The sequence below is a fragment of the Manduca sexta genome, unplaced genomic scaffold (genome assembly GCF_014839805.1).
Source record: "Manduca sexta isolate Smith_Timp_Sample1 unplaced genomic scaffold, JHU_Msex_v1.0 HiC_scaffold_2836, whole genome shotgun sequence".
NCBI lineage: Eukaryota > Metazoa > Arthropoda > Insecta > Lepidoptera > Sphingidae > Manduca > Manduca sexta.
In genome coordinates this window covers 1-18,503 of record NW_023593841.1, presented here as the reverse complement: position 1 = coordinate 18,503, position 18,503 = coordinate 1, and the positions used below count along the sequence as shown (strand labels likewise).

General features: G+C 34.4%; 1 protein-coding gene across 1 annotated transcript; it reads left to right on the top strand.

Annotated features, from left to right (window-relative positions):
• Nucleotides 1–2,050: 2,050 nt before the first annotated feature.
• LOC119192492 (carbonic anhydrase 6-like) lies at nt 2,051–10,243 on the top strand. The gene is made up of 4 exons (XM_037446305.1): nt 2,051–2,083; nt 3,839–4,147; nt 9,386–9,598; nt 10,010–10,243. The coding sequence occupies exons 1-4, from the start codon at nt 2,051–2,053 to the stop codon at nt 10,118–10,120; spliced, it is 666 nt and encodes a 221-aa protein (XP_037302202.1). The 3' UTR covers nt 10,121–10,243.
• The last annotated feature ends 8,260 nt before the right edge of the window (nt 10,244–18,503 follow it).

Here is an 18,503-nt window from a genome sequence, read left to right as displayed (position 1 = left end):
CCATGAGGGTGGTGCGGGATACAGAGCTGTAAGTTGATTTTAACGATGTTTGGTCATATTACGTCTATGCTTCTTCACAAATCGAGCTTAAATGTGTGACCACTTTTTAACATTGTTTTGTCAAAATACTGCCATTGTAAACTATTTATTATTGTGTGTTCCGTTCCATGGTATGATAGAGGACGAGCCTCTCGCCATATCGGACATGAATTCCAAACCCAAAGTATAATAAAAATCAAAAAATAAAGAAAATCACGAACAAGTAAAGTCCTACATAATTAATACATGCAATGAATCTCATACTGACAATTTATTCGAGGTAACTGTAACACGCAAATTGCACTCAGAAACAGAATCGTTCCCTCAAGGCTTGGGAGATTGCTATTTCATACAGATGCACTTAGATAGACTTCTGTGGAAGAAAACTAAAAATATTTTCTGCACCAACTAGTAGAGAATGTCAGCATTAAGTCTCACTTTAACATAAGTAAATAAAAATGATAAGGCTTATCACAGGATGAGTTGCGCACGGTGGAAAGTGGATACACCAGAGCGCCTATGCCTGTCCTTCGGGGATAAATTTATTTATTTATTTATTTATTTATATTATATGGAAGACTAACAGCTTAAAATAATATATAATTAACAAAGGTGTTGCAACAAAAGCCAATGACAAGTCTTCACTTATAGTAATTGTTTAAAGGAATTACAGTGTAAAACAATTTTAAGAAATTCACATTCAAGTACATAAAACAGTGCAGTACTTGATGATTTAAAATCCGTGAGTATGTATGTGTGCTTGGGCGTAGCGATGAGGCGTGCAAGGTGCACATGTATCCCCTGAACAGAAATAAATCGCCAATAAACATAAGCCACTGGATAAATATGCAACAATGGGGATTATCGACCAAAGAGTTTTTATTTTGCATTTGCATTTTCAAAAACCCGACCGATTTGAATTTGCAAAAAAATACTTAATGATATTATGTAATGTACTACGTACGTGTAGATGAACCCCTCTATTACTAATCTTGGCGGCGCCCATGTATGTATAGTGCATTTTCACGACCGATCCAAATCGACCAAGAAAAAAAAGAAAATGGATCAATTAGAAATAAAGTTAGATAACAACGCTTTTAAATTATTTGGATTAATTATCGGGATCGACCAGAAAATAACTAAGCCTCCTCTACTACTGAGAGGGCTTAGGCCTTAGTCCACCACGCTGGCCTAGTGCGGATTGGTAGACTTCACAAACCTTCGAAATTCCTATAGAGAACTTCTCAGATGTGCAGGTTCACCTTCACCGTTAAAGCGAACGATAAATTCACAAAGAATACACACATGATTTTAAAAAATCAGAGGTGTGTGCCCTTGGGATTTGAACCTGCGATCATTCGTCGTAGCAGTCCGTTCCACACCCAACTAGGCTTTCGCCGCTTAAAAAACAAAATACAATTGACAATTCACGATGAATTTGGCGTCACATTGCTTGTTACTATATTTGTCTCGAGCGCAGGTAGATTGCACTACTCGACGGAATACCAATAAGCTGTTTGTATATGCTAATGTCTTCTAAGAAGAAGAAATCAAAGATTTTTCAATGCAGATTTGGTACTTTTGACGCTGAATCCATAAGAAATCGCTGGCTACGTTGTAGACGCTACGACTCATCTTGAACAGGGACACCATCTTGAACTTAGACATGTTATTTTAATGATAAAACAGTTATATTATTCTCAACATTTATTTTTATTACTTTAACTATAACTTTAGCTGCGACAATGCTTATTACTGCTGCATAAATAAACAAAATTATGGTACTCAAACCAGAATGAGTAATAAATCCGAATAGCTTAGAACTTAATGGACTTACACCCATATTCACAAACAGTACATTAGCTCGCACAGTTCGTCGGACGCAGTGTCAAAAATTTCATTGTTTTCTGTCTTTATTTAACTTTGTTTACCTGACATCCAACTGAAGTAAAGGGATTCATTGGTGGTAGGCTTTCATATGTGAGAGTCTGCCTGGGCAGGTACCACCGTAATGTCTATTTCTGCCGCCAAGCAGGTGTATGAAGTCACAGTTGTGTTCCGGGAAGGACATTGCAGCCAAAGTAACTACTGAACATAATGAGACTTAACATCTCATGTCTTAGGATGGCGAACGCAGTGGAATACTAAATAATGCCTCGGAATTCAAGGTGTTGAATGGTGTTACTGCTGTTTATTGGCGGTCGTATTGCTAACTATCAGGCGAAAGGCAAGCTCGTCTTGTCATTTAAAGCAATATTAAAAATATATCTCAATATTAACTAATCACAGCGCCCCGTTATCTATCTATACTTATAATGAATCTGTAGAGAGGTCAATTCTGTACATGAAATATATTTCCAAAATAACTATCAGGGGGTGATTAGGGATCGATACTGATGCCAAAAATGCAATTAGTAAAATTTTTGTCTGTCTGTCTGTCTGTCTGTCTGTCTGTATAACCGTTATAGAAACAAAAACTACTCGACGGATTTTAACGAAACTTGGTACAATTATTTTTCATACTCCTGTGCTAGTTATAGTATACTTTTCATCACGCTACAATTAATAGGAGCAGAGCAGTGAAGGGAAATGTTGGGAAAACGGGAGAAGTTACTCCATTTTTTAAGCTTCCGTCGCGTGTGCAAGCTTAATGGTTAAAGCTATACAGAAATCATGTATGACGGAAATGTTCTCCTTAAAATTATGTAAAAATATCCAACCACAGCATATGTCTATCTTTTATGGTTGACTCACAATAACACGTGTAACTCCCGATAGCTTAGCAGTTCGAAGCATTCTCATTATATTTGTCTACTCTTACGTTTATAACACTCTCAGTCATCGCTAATTATAAAAGTTAACATTATTAATTAAATATTCCATAAAAAAGAATCATAGAAATCGGTATAGAAACACCAAAGTTATACATGAAATACGCTAATAATAAGCCATCATGCGTGAATACTGAATCATGCTATAAGGATTATTTTTGTATATATATAAGGTCGCGAACGCACAGGCAGGCGGCTTTGCTTTGGCACCCTAGAGGCTAGCGAATTACCTAGCGAGTAGCTTCGTAAAACGAACATTCTCGAACGTTCGCGACTGGCTCCATTTTTGAAGTCCGAAATCCACGCGGGCGAAGCTGCGAGCGGAAGCTAGTATTTTTAATAAACTCCGTACTTAGCTAAGTAACGTTTGTGAATACGACGCTTAATATTGTACAATAATACTATAAGAAACAGAGACAGCGATAATGTTAATGCCACAAGGTGAACAATGAACAGCTTTACGGCTTTAGAACGATATCTTTGAGCCAACCTTGCAGGGAAGAAATCGTTATGTCAGGATTTAGTCGCATTTTATACGTAATATCTTTCAATGGCAAAGATACTTAGTTAGTAGTTTATATATTATGTGAACTATTTATTAGAATGCTAATTATTGCATTTTTCTCATTATTTTCGATGACATAGTTTCTATCAATCTTCTTTCACACTTAATTGTTAATACTGCAAATCATTACAGTTTTCTTTACGAAATTTACTGGTAATAATTACTTGTGTATTAATTATCATTACTAATGATCGTCTAGTGCTTGAAATTCGACCGCCGAATTTAATATACCTATTATTCTAGTAAATATTAAGGATACGTACATTTTATTTTTCTACACTCCTTTATATGAACTTTAATCATACCAAATCTCACACTGTTCCGTGCGTGCTTGTAAAAAAAGGTACAACGTTTTTTCTCCATTTAAAATAACTAGATTACTATAATTGAAGTACAACGGTAGGTCGAAAATTATGGTCTGCATAAAACAAAACCCTTCATTGCTTCTAAATGTCTTATTTCAGTAACCCTCTACGGCAAATGGAACAAAGTAGACCGACCTCTAGTATGCGGTGGAGCGGCTCATAGCAGAAGATATCTCTTCCACTCACTAACCCTCCACTGGCCTTCGGAGCACGTGATTGGGGGCCTGCAATACCCCTTAGAAAGCCAAGCGCTACACATATCTGCTGAGTATAAAACCTTCAAGGATGCCGTGGCAGCGGCATCGAGAGACAAACTGGCTTTCCTTGGGATTGTAAATATATACAAGGTTAGAAGTTATTTTCTAATGATTAATAAACCTAAGCGCATTCAATTCGAAAATGGACGAATCAGAACGAAATTTGTAATTATGTTTAATTAATTAGTCACACATTGCATTGCGGTCACGTTTTGAATTTGCAAAGTTGAAAAGTTACTGCATCTGTGCAGGATGATATATTCGGTAGAACTCCACGAATGAGAGAAAATATGATACGCGTATGATGTACGTCTGACGTGCTTACAAATTATTTCGATTGCTTTATTCAAACCATAATAGCGGCAATAACCTAGTTGGGAGTGGGATGGACTGCCAAGAAGTATGACAGCAAGTTCAATGAATGTCTGTAGGTTTAAAATATATTTCTATTTATTATTTTTTATATTCAAACTATTGATCCGTGGTCATCGAAATCGACGTGTCCAACTAGAATTGGGATCAAGTCTCCATCATCATAGTCGTTGGGACTCAATTCATCAGCAAACAGTTCCTTGTCGTTTCCCGTTTAATAGTCATCAAGTCCGGTATGGACATCATTATCCAATCATTTAGGATCGTGTACGGTCGCGTCACTCTTGGAGTCTATTACTCCAACCCGTTGATTCTAAATGGTTATGTTGGAGGTATTTTTTAGAACACGGCAGATCATGATACACCCGAACTTTCGTCTGCATGGGCTTACTTTAAAGTTATGATACGTGCAAAGTATAAGGTGTCAGGAGAAGATAGATCGTCAGATGCGTAATGTAAGGCACGTGAAGTAATAAAAATGTGAAAAGAAAAAATCGCCCAAAATCAATCATTTGTAAGCATGTTAAAAAGGTTTTTCTGATTGGTCCATTTTCACAATTGATCGAATAGCTATCGTGAAGTGTATTGAAAACTACGGTTAGTAGCACACCGTTTAAGACTACGTCTGGAACCGTAAACATATATAATTATTTTAAGAATTTTCCACCTTGCTGTCTTTTAAGGCTGATTTTAGCCAAAATTGCCACCATGAAGGACTGTGTTTTTAATTAACATGTAAGTTGAGAGTCTGGAGAAGTTTTTGACCTACTTTAGAACCACGAAGTCACCTGTTTACTTTTCTCAATTAAAGAAGAAAATTTAAGTTATAATTCATAGAACGTAAGTTTTTCACTTTATACCAACATTTTCATAATTTTCATTAAAGTTACGAAGCTGGTTGTTTTTAGCAAAAAAGTACAACTAATATAAATTTAGTTGCAATAAAAAAATCTCGAATAAGTCTTCTACTTTTTTAAAAAGAAAACATTTAATTGTTCAAATCAAAATTTCTCAAAAATTCTGAAAAATATTCATAACTCGAAAACTATGAAAAATCGCGGAACATACATGGGGGTGATTCGGGTAGCCCAAGGGGTGCTCTATCTCTGGACCTCCGCTTGACACTACTTTCTAGGACACCCTGTATAATAACTATTGTACTACGCTATTGTACCTATTACTTGTAAAATAGTTGTATGTGGAAATAAAAAAATAAGACTAAAGAGTAAGGCGACGAAAAATAGTATTTAGTCATATCACAAAACACCTGACTTCAATTTGTCCTTTAAATACAGAATGGAGCTCATATTTAGTAACACTAGGAGCATGCGGTTGACTCTTTGTCATTTTAGGCTCACAGTAGTTTCTAATTAGCGTTCCGGTAGATATAATTAATGTGCATTCAGAATTGTGATTGTGTTGGTTTTGAGGCGGCCATCAACATCATGGCTTATGAAAATATAGGTGAGTGCTTCTAAAGCTAATGAATAAAGGTACACAGTTCACATATCTATCGAAGTAAAAATGTATCGTAGGTATGACGAATAAGGTAGTCATTGAAGTCAAGGTCAAATTTATATCCTGAGAAAAACGTCGCCATGTCAGAGAAAAAATAAATACTTGTACTAAAAACGTTAACTTTAAAAGATAAAGCAAAAGTGACGCCCTACAAAGCAAGTTTTTTATTTCCCTGGTTAGTATAAAATATATGAAAGTGCTACTTTACCTTAAAGAACTATATACTATTATGACTTTAGTTTACTTTAAAGTGCTAAGTGTACCTTTCTGGAATAAATATTATCATAATATGGTGATCAAGGACATGGTCAGACTGACGAATTTCGTCTGAATCAGCACAGCGGTTTTTCCATTTACTCCAACAAACATCGAAATATTTTCGTTTTTTTTATGTAAGAAGTAAGATTGTCTATACAACAAATTCAAACAAACAAATTCTTGATATATTCTCGAATGCTTTACTCGTGGGATTGTTTTTGAAAGAAAAATCACTTTCAATCCTTTATCCAGCAAACAGGTCCCCAAAGATCGTTTTACAAGGCGAGTCGTCAATTTTATTGCATTCAATCTTGGATTTAAAAGGAGTGCAATTTCACGTATTTTTCCAAGTAAATAAAGTTCGATATTGCTTGACACCTTCCGTTTGTCGCCAACGTCTCTGGAGAACTCTGAAAAATAAGTCTCAGTTTGAAAAATATTTTTAATATTAGATGTTGCTCGCGAATTCTTTCACGTAATACACCTTCCCTTAAATCAAAGTACAAGTGTGTGTACATGTAGCCTATACGTAAATTTGGGTTATGATGTACCTGAATGCTAAATTTCATCCGTTCAGCAGTTTCGGCGTTTACTTCAATCAAACATCGTAACGCCCTAAAAATATTAGTGAGATAACTCTTACGTTTAAAATACATAATGGAATCAGCATGACTTTTAAACACATGCTCACGCCTTTTATACCCGAAGGAGTAGGCAAAGACGCAACTAGTGCACCCGCATTTCGCCGCCTGTATTCTGTCCTGCGATGTGATAGGGGGCGAACCTATCGCCATTTGGGGCATAAATTCCAAAATTCTTGATACGTAGAAAAACCCAATATCACTGCCCGACCTGGTAATCGAACCTGAGACCTCAACATTGCAGTCGTACCGTACCAACTACGCTACTGAGACAATCAGTGAATTTTAATATCGAGAATAATGTTTGTCACACACGGTCGTTACAGGCCATTAGCCATCTGATGTGAAAGAAATCGCACGGGTGCAATAAATATTGCAAATAATTTGCGTTGTGTCACGAAAGGCATCATTCTTTTAATACCGATATTATCTTAATGAGATTTTCATTGCTTTCAGAAAATAGCATTTATATCACAAATCCCATTTGTCGTGCATTGTTTTGGTAATTTATAACATATTTGTTATTATTATTATCGTATGGCGTTGTGTTCTGATAAAATATTCATCATCAAATATCTATATCGAGTTTCGGCAACCATGTTTCAGCCTCTGGTGTCACCTGGTGCAAATCCGGTAAACCACCTTGGAAGTCCCTGGTGGTGGAGTCCTCCACTAAGTAATGAACAGTTTGATCAGCTGCTCAACAGTTACAGGCTCCACTTACATAAATGATAATTACACCTTGCAACGCCCATTCAGTTAAGAGTAGTATACAATTTACGGCTCTTTGTAAATCCACTTTGGGCGATGCAAGGGTACATATCTATACGAATGTTGTTAACCACATTAAAATCATTCTCACAGAATTATAATAGTTAAAAATGTTCATACATCAATTGCGTCATTGACGACGCAAATATTTTTTTACTAAAGACCAATATCTCTAATTGGTATTAAGGTCCATATACTGTGCCCAACAGTAGAAGAACAGAAAATAAAATGTTGATAATGAATATTATTATAAGCGACTTCATTGACAAAAAATATATTTCTGGAAATATATCCCAACAAGTCGTTTTCCGGGATAAAAAGTAGCCTTTATGCAATGCAGGACACTGTCTTCGTGTATGCTAAATTTCATCCAAATCCTTTCAGTGCTTTGTTTACTTCTAACATCTAAACCTCTTCAAACTTAGATATTTAAATTGAATATTATAATAAGTAAGAAGTTAGGTAAATTATGCCTGATGTCCCATTAATATATAATAATAATAATAATAATATCAGCCCTGTATTATATACTTGCCCACTGCTGAGCACGGGCCTCCTCTACTACTGAGAGGGATTAGACCTTAGTCCACCACGATGGCCTAGTGCGGATTGGTAGACTTCACACACCTTCGAAATTCCTATAGAGAACTTCTCAGATGTGCAGGTTTCCTCACGATGTTTTCCTTCACCGTTAAAGCGAACGATAAATTCACAAAGAATACACACATGATTTTAAAAAAGTCAGAGGTGTGTGCCCTTGTGATTTGAACCTGCGGACATTCGTCTTGGCAGTCCGTTCCACACCCAACTAGGCTATCGCCTATCGCCGCTTTTTTATGATGTCCCATTACTGTAATAGAATATATTAATCTTATATCCGATCCCTTAGAAAAGTTTTGTGTAAGCTCGATGATTGCGTAATTCATCAGAAAACATTAAATTCGCCGAAAATCATATTAGTTGATGTTTTATTAGCCCAATTTGAAAACGTTATTTATGCTTCTGATCTCGAAGAAAGTTTGGTGACACTATCTTTATTTATATTAATTATCGATACTGCCTTTTATGTTCTGAGAGTATTCAATGTAACATAGTACTGTTGTTTACTTGTTTTTTATAGATTTCTTATTTTAATATTACCAGGAGCAAGTCTGCCCTTCTAGAATGTTGTATAACAAACACGACATGAATGTCCATGTCGTGTAATTATAGTGATTTTGATTCGTCGAGAGACTAACACGTGACTCATGTGTTAATCCCCCGACCAATTACAATAACACGACATGGACTTTCGTGACGTGTTTTTTGCCACGTTCTAAGAGAGCAAAAGTCTTTTAAGTGTTGGGAGACAAGCCTACCGCTATATTTTGTAGGACAAATTCTATTCTCTGGCTACTCTCATAAGTAATTTGAATCATTTTTCAATTATAATTATTCAATCCAATTCGAGCGATAAGACCCCCAATTGTACCTCCTTTCAGCCTTTATTGTTTTAATATTAAGCACTGTGTTTTGTTTATAGTGTACAATAAAGCTATGAAATAAATAAAAATAAATAAATATTATAAATTTGGCCGATGCACAAACCGCGCCTTGCCGACGCGAGAAAAAAATTATAGATAAATTTTGACAGATTTCTAGACAGTCGAACACAACAATTCACTAACTAATTATTCCTATTATTAAAATTCTTTACTGAAAATCAAATCAAACAATCATTACATTTTTCAAATACGCTATACAAACCAGACAATAACACTATTTTCAGTTCACAAATCGCACTCAACAAGGTCTGAAGAGCATCTTGAAAGCGGCGACGAGCAAAAGGCCTGGAAATAATTATTCCATACCAGCCCATTCTATTGGATTCTTCACCCCACCATTCCAAGAGTACGTTACCTACCAGGGGTCATTGACTTATCCCCCTTGTACGGAAGCTGTGTTGTGGTTCGTTAGAGCTCGCAGTTTGCCTGTAGAAAGAGTAAGTCTTTTATAACTGAATTAAAAAGGAGGTTACTTATTTGATTTGTCTTTTTTTATTAGTCGGGGATTATCCTTTTTTCTTTGTTTCGTGTTTGTATCTTTGTTACCAAAATATTAGCAATAGGACATTTTATTCTTTGCAAAATAATGTTTTTTGCAATTTCTGATATATAATTCAATGTCGTTCAAAATATTCGGGAAAATTTATTTGATCGATAATATGATAAAAACTAATGTCTGTTCAAATACCTATTTGTGTCCAAATTGTAACTATTTACGATATTTGCTAAATCGTGGTAACAATTTCGATTTATCCGATATTTTTCGACGATTATAATCTATTTAAGACTATTCTTCGACATTAGAAAAAAAATCAAGTTCATTCTAAACATTTTTAAAATCTTTTCAGAATATAGTGAAAGCGGCTCATAAGCTCACGAACCCTTACAATGAACCCATGAAGCTTCTGATTAGACGACTACAACCTATGAACGACAGAAAAACATATTTTTTCGGATAGATTTGATACATGTTTGTATTCTTAAAATCATACATAGATGGCTGCATTTTCCAATACACGAATGCAACTTATAGTAATAACTCTATCATTCTATAAATATTAAATACACGTTTTTTATCAATCGTTATTTGTTTTTATACAAATATTTAACTGCCTCTGTGGCGCAGTGGTTGAAATTTACGAATCTTTCCTATAAATGGCAGATATGTGACAATTCTGTTGCAACATAAATATATTTAATTATAATATAAAATCAAGCTATTTTATACCTTTCCAATGTTCCCAGAAGATCTCTACTACAAAGATAATTAATTAGACTAGTTCCCAATTAAAGTTAATCAGAGGTGTTAATACATTTAACATACTATCAAAATAAATAAAATGTTCCAAGTGAAATTTGGCATCCGAATAGAAACATATCCCCGATTAACATATTATAGGTAACTTTTATGCCGGAAAACTTTACAAGACAACTATATCCATGAAGAAATTTCCATAGGGCTAGAGCCTCGAGCAAAATATATGTAGTAACTTTTTATCTAAAGAAAGTTTACATTGGCACTTTATCCGGGAAAATTATCACGCAGGTACCGCCAAAAAAAAACTTATTTATAAAAAAAAATGTGATAAAACATAATAATTGAAATAAAAATATTTTACAAGTTTTATCGTGGTTTTTTATATTACAATTTTCTCCCGACGTTTTGAAGACTTTGCAGCCTTTATAATCACGGGGGAGACTGATGTGTAGTTGTCCGAAAAGTCAAAGTTACAATATAGGTATTGTAACTTTGACTTTTTACAATAAAACAATTTTTTTAACTGTTTTAGATATTTACTATTATTAAGAAATCATTACAAAATAATAAGTTTGCGAAAACATAAGTTGAAAGGTGCAAACTCTAATCTTTCTTTGTCTAGACGAAGTTCAATCGATTTTTTATAAATAATAACTGCATGGAATACGTTTGTCATGACGGCAAATAGTGTGGGCTGTTTCAATGCGACACATGGATATAGGTAAGTGTACATATAAAACATTTTATAATAATTATATAATCATACCAGCCTTGTATTACGTACTATACCAATGCTGAACACATTTACCTCTGCTAGTGATTGTTATAAGGGTTAATAGTGTAGAATTTTTAGATTTCCTCAAGATGTTTGTCTTTACCTTTAAAGCGAAGGATAATTGATAAACAATACACAAGGTGTTAAAACCCACCATAGTGGCCCACGCAAGTGTGTCGTGTTCCGGGATCAGCCTGTGTACATCCAGTTCCAACAGGCCGGCATAATTGTATCGATTGCTGAGGGGTGATCATCCCTTGTCAGTCGACAGCCAATTAGACCCCACGCTACTTACTATCAGATGCGGTGGGGGACTTTGCCATGGTCGTATAAAAAACTCCCTGTAATATTTATTGTTTGTCGTTTTTTCTCTCAAAGTGATGTGCTTAGCTCAAAAAAAAGGGAGTGAGATTAAGAAAGATTGCGTTATTTGGGCTTCTGGATACGAAACTTATTATGAGAAACAAAACAGCGACACTCGTCTAAGTGTGTTAACTTTATGTCGATCTCCTCTAATAAAACGATAATTCATTACATTACGCGTTGTTATAACACCAGCATTAGAGTTCGATAAAACATTGATTAATGCAAATGATAATGTGTATCTGTAAAACCATATTGTTATAATTCGTAATCTGAACATAGGGTACTTGACAATGAGGATTTCCCGCAGTTTAATCACGAAACTCTAGTAGTAACTACCCAAATCTGAATAAAAGGACAAAACACATTAGATGTCATAAAGATAAAAAAAATACTTCAAAATAAGAATTTCGTGGAAATTGCTTTACGATTTTCGATAAACCGTGATTCTATCGAGTAGCTAAAATCAATACATATCAACAAGTGACGCAACACTGATATCATTTAGAGTTTATTTTTCCGTTCTAAATTTAAATCTCAGTTCGAGCGTGAATTTTTCAAAACGATTTCGAGAGACATATTTCGCCGGAAGGGATGATCATATGAAGTTCGGAGGCCGCTCGTGAAATCTAAAACAAAACCACTGTGTAAAATGCTTGAATAGGTTTTTTGCAATAATCCCACATTAAGGTTGGATAGTCAGATAGAAGATTTAAATTAAATTTTACAGGTACTTGACGGATTCAAAAGATTATTACTACATTTTTTATCCAATGCCCAAAGATATGCAATAACTGAACTGACTTCCGATATAGCTAAAGAATCAACTGATGTGGACAATATAGATGTTAGATGATAGCTCTCAATATAAATTGATAGATTGGTTAGCAACCTCACCCACACTTACTGGCTAAAAATTAAAGTATGTCATCATATCAAGTTTGGTCATTAGGAATAAAAGTAATGCATCAGCTGATTAATAAAAAATAAGGTAATCTCGGCTATCAAATTGTATAACATGTGGAAATAGAAATACAAACTCTAGGTTACACAAAAGGGGCCTGATAAAAGGTACTTCATTGATCAATTAATCAAATTTCGTGCAAAATTCGTGCCAAACGAATATCCACCCGATACACATTTGTATAAGGTATTTATTACATGTATAGAAACAGTATCTTATCACACAACCAGTAATCCGTCGATAGCAATTGACATACACCATCTGTTTAAAAAAATGATCTGCGTCCGAAGTTAATACCTACTCGTTCGATAAGAATGATCTATACCTGATGTGACATAAGAAGATGTATGCTGAATGCTGATTGATCTTTGTATAGGGATTAAGGAAACAGTTGCGATAAATCCCACTCCCAATAGGAAACCCAACAGTAAATAATTTAACAACAGTTTTCTGCGGTTTAGCCTAAATATTTGTTGTAAAGCATTAACTATTGCCAAAGGTTACTGACTTTAGGAAAATAAATCTTAATTAAGAACAGGGAAGCCCTTCAAAATTGTTTTTACTTCAATTTTCTATAAAACAATAGTCTCACCTCAATCAAACCAGTCCTTTCATGTTGTAAAATAATCTTTTTGAGCGTCGTCTATATAAAAATCAACAGTAATTTATGTTAACTATGTTTAGAAATTTTATAACGTGCTGCATGCCATGACATTTCGTTCGTCATTTATTTTACTATTCATTTTAATTGCTTGGTTGTAATTACATGATCATGACGCTCCATACGTCCGCTTTCATGGGATTTCACTCTATTTTCACGAGGTCAAAATATTTTACTAAAACTCTAGCCCCTTCCGACGCAAAACCGACAAAAACTATTTCGGATGCCCACATTTATACTCAAATTAACACTGTCAGGCGACAGAAACTACGATAACCATTTCCGAAATAACCGCCAAAACTCACTAGTCACTAACTGATCAATAAAAATTGTACACTATGAATAATGAAACTGGTCTACATATACATGAGTAAAACCGTGTTGCTATCGACTAAAATTGTACACATTTAACCTATATCGAAATTGAATTGCAATTTGCTACTATGCGTTATCGATAATAAATAATATTAATACAATAATAAAATTAAAGTCTTTCCAATCTTAGATAAACGATATCAATGTATAGTGACACGGTGATCTAAAATGCATTTGCGAATTATCGACAACAAGATTTTTTGACGTCATTATGAATATATATTCATATTAAGACATCGCGCGGATCCTATCTATTGGCGAGAAATACTACGTCGCTAACTGAAACTCGCTTCAACAACTTTAACTACCTTGGTGATAAAGGATGTTAAGTTAATATTAGAAAAAAGTAAAAATTTTATGCACGCCATTAATCTCTTCTGGCTCACTAGATTTTGCCGCGTTTGAATGACTCTGACATTCTGGAGAAATCTTTAATAAGATTTCGATTTCGTTGGATGTCATTTTATACAGAACTAAAATTATAAAAATAAATTACGCGAGAACAAATGAAGATGATTTACATTCCAACAAATTTAGGTATAGCCTTTGCCGTACTTTTCGATATCATTTAATTTAAAATCATTACTGAAAAAACTCATCTAATTTGCCTAATTCAGGAATTGACCCGTATTCTTTCCAATAAACCTTGACATTTGGATCAAAATCGGACTACTGTACATCATGAAGTTTACTCAGCACACCATTTTGAAGAGACGCTTATCGCTACGCAAAGAAATGATCATAAACTCTTGGATCTGATTTATACAAACAATTGTATTAAATATAATGGTACTTGATAAATTTTGATAGCCCTATGAATTATCCGTAACCTTGCTAGTCTGGTATGAAATTCAAAAGTGGTGATAAGCCGAATATCTATATAATAATTTATTAGGGAATTATATCGACCGGTTGTACCCGTAATTCACACCTTCTTTACATTGATAAAATAATATTATTTAATGGTAATACCAGCCCTATATTATATACTGCCCCACACCTGGGTACGGGCCTCCTCTACTACTGAGACAGATTAAGCCTAAGACAACCACGCCGGCCTAGTGTGGATTGGCAGACTTCACATTACTTCGAAATTCTTATAGAAAACTTCTCAAGTATGCAAGTTTGTTCACGATGTTTTCCTTCACCGTTAAAGCAAGCGATTATTCACAAAGAATGCATTCATAACTTCGAGAAAGTCATCGGTTTTCGCACCTACCTTGATTTTGAACCTGCGGAAAATCGTCTCGATAGGCGGTTTTATTCCCAACTGGGCTACCTCCAGTATAGTTAAAAAAAACTTGTAATAAAAAGTGTTCTTATACATACGTAAGTAATAAATTTCGCTGCAATTTTCATACTTATTAATGACAGTGCCGTAACATGGATGCTTCCGAGCATTGCGAAATGTGAAACTATAACCATATGAATTCTGAGGGTATGTGAACTAACAAACCGGCTTGCGCCAATGTAGCAAGTTAAGATCCAAGAGTTATCAGAGCAACATTGAGCATAGCATAGTTGCGGTCTAGAGACGAGGAGAATTGGAAAATGGGAATATATAACAAAGACAGTTGAAGAAAACAAAATGGACTGGTATCCATCAGAAAATGAAGAATACACATCAAAAGAATCAATTAATCTATACGACACTCTAAGGGTCGATAATCACAAGATGACAAGTTTCCAAGCTCAGGAGTTAGTTAGTGACCTTCCAGTCATTCTTCCACAAGGTACTCTATCATTTCCACCATAAACAGAGCAGACACTTCCGCCCTTATTGCGTACATTTCTCTAACCCTATCGGCCACGGACACCGGTATGCTATTTATGTAACAGTTTTGTCAAAAACATGATAAAGTATTTCGCTGGTATCTAATCTATTCGAACGCGGAACACCAAGTCTGTTGTTTTCAGGGCATAATTTGAAAACTTGACGTGTCATTCGTACGTATAAAGAATAAATATGGAAAATAGAATTGTGAAAATCGATCCGAGGCGTATGACAGTGATCCCGAAAGAGACTTCAGCTTCTGATGGTAAGATTTGCTTTTTTTTACTAATTATAAATATATTATATGTAGATTTATTAGTATAATTATTATAGTTTTGGATATGTGATTATATTTTCGCTTAATTCTTTTTTACGTAAATTAATTGTGGTATTTGATTAAAATAAATTACAAAATTTAATACTTTTTAAACGCGCGTAGGCTTAGAAAACTATTTAATCATCTTTATTTATTAATTTATTTTAAAACAAAACTTAATTAATTACAAATGCTCAATGACGGTTTTTGATATAATACATTTTTTATTATGATGTTTGAAATGAAATAAGCTATATTTAATGGAAACGTATCTCGAATTGCTTTTAATATTTTTGAGCGAAAATTAAAGATATGAGAATAATGAGGACTAATTACATTTGTTGTTTGTTTTATCTTTATTGCGAATTTTAAAACCGACTATTCCTCTGACTTCGTTTGAAAAGCTATTATATAATTGGCGAAATCTGATAACGACGTACTCTGATACATTTTGGAATGAACTTGTTAATAAGTAACTAAATACCACACCCGAAAGTAATTTTATCATTCAAAAAATAAAATACAATCTTTTTCTGTGGCTGTGGAGATCTGATTCCACCACACCGAAAATGAATATTTGCGTACCCCAAAACATATTTGTCACTTTATGTAGATTTCAACCGGCCATGTCTCATGTCAAAGCTGGATATCACTAACAACACCACGAAGAGTTCGCAAGCTACTGGCATACAAAAGACTCAGTCCTTTATCGCGTTTGATGTTCTTGTAAAGGCCGACATCTTCTAGTTAAGCGATTAGTCATACCCACCTCTCACACCCTCGCGCGTTGATGAAAGAATTTTTGATAATTTACGGCTGTTTTCAATGAACAATCCCAAACTAAAACTTCGATTCGTTACCCTGAATAAACTAATCATAACTCATTTGTAAGTACAAAAATCAGATTAATCCATTTTCGTGACAGATCGATAATTGGGATTGAGATCGTTTGTTGAAAACGACGGACTGTCACAATATTTTGTTAATTTAGTGAGAGGCAATGGAAGTTGGTAAAATAAACGGGTATGGTTTAAGTTATGGTAGTTTACCGCGGGCGGTAGCCAGAACGCCTTTTAAGTCATTAACGATAATAGAAAATAAAACAAAAACTATGGAAATATCATTTCTATATCCGATCAATAAATCTATCGCTTAGATATGTTATTTTTAGCTTAGTTAACGATTGTAGAAAGGTGTCTTGGCTACGCCCCGGTACTGCTTCAGTAAGTCGCTTACTTAACACAGGATAATAGTCTAATAGTCTTTGCATAATGACCTTGGTTTCAATGCGTATTATGATAATCGTATTTTTTTTATTGCATCCGAAGGCAGTCGAGCAAACGGCCCACACGATGGTAAGTGGTCATTATCAACAAAATATTCCTTCTTTCTTTCTTACTTAGTCTTCTCTTTTGTTCTTATTGTTGGTGTTCTCTTTACCAACTCATGCTGCTTGTTCCTTCTTCTTGTTATTTGAATGGTTATTCTTATTTGTCACTTTCTTGTATTTTTTTTGTCCGTGCTTGTAATTGTATCTTACTTCTTCTTCTTCGGCCAAAAATTCCTTTAATTGTATGTATGGTGTAATTTATCGTTTTAATGGAAAATATTGTTGTCTTGTAACAAACTTGTTGACCTTTAAATACAGATAAAAATTGATACACGACCTTTTCGATAATACGGAGAAATGATAAGTTTATCAGACGGAACAATTTGCGTCTGATACCTGTATACTTGATTATATTATTCTTGTATTGTTTATATTCTAACACTGTCCCTGAACAGTTGCCAAATTATACCGGTCTTACTTAATGTAATTTAACAACAAAAATAGTTTAATGAAATTCAAAACTTCAAATCTATTGTAAATTGTGTCCTTGTCAAGATTTTTTTAATTGACTACAAAAGCTTTCTTTTAGTTAAATAAAGAAATAGATGTTATTTCAATAAAACTTATGCGAATACTAAATAAGTGATTTGAAATTATAAATTTGTTTCGTTTCTGTGGTTGACTATACTGCTAAAAACTAACGAGCCAAATAAATATAAACGAAAGTGAAAAACCTCAGTTAAATCTATTTTAATTTCAAGTGTTAAATGGCTTTTTTCAAGTTGAATACAAGTTTAGAACTCCATTAATGTAATTAAGAATACATTTTTTCTTTCTCGTTGAAGTTAACCACGTTTTAGTAGCGATAAACTGAAAGTTGTAAAGTTAAAATTTATAATACCGTAGGTAGTACAATATAATTGAATGTATGTTAATTTGCCACATTCATTTAGATCGTGAAACCGATGAGGTACGGAATTCGATTCTCGAATTAGGTATTCAAATTTATTTACAAGACTAATTTTATATAGCTTTTAAGAATTTGTAAAGTATACGCAGTCTCCCTACTTCCATCATTGAGAGCTCTCGCCAGTGAAAAGAAACAAAAGCTGAATTCTTACTAACATAATTTGGACCACCTGCAATAGGTTTTGGGATGATTTGAAAGTGTGTGTTTCTTAACGTCCATTATTGAGAACGCTGAGCAGTGAAACGAATTAACAAACGCTGATATCTTACTAACACAATTTGAAGTCTAGTAGGTTTTGGCATGACTTGATACAAATTACAAATTTATTTCGCCCTTTACTGGCAGAAGCCTTATCGGAACCATGATTATCCTAGATGGGTTATACGAGCCAACACAAAGCGTCTGCGTCAGTCGCTTCCGAATCGATGGTTGACATGTTCACAATATACATTAGCATAAATTCCGGAATACTAATGAGGATACAAGTAGTCTCGGCTTTAGGGTGGCAAATAAGACAACCGAGAAGGGCCTGGCACTGGTCTTACTCTTACAAGGG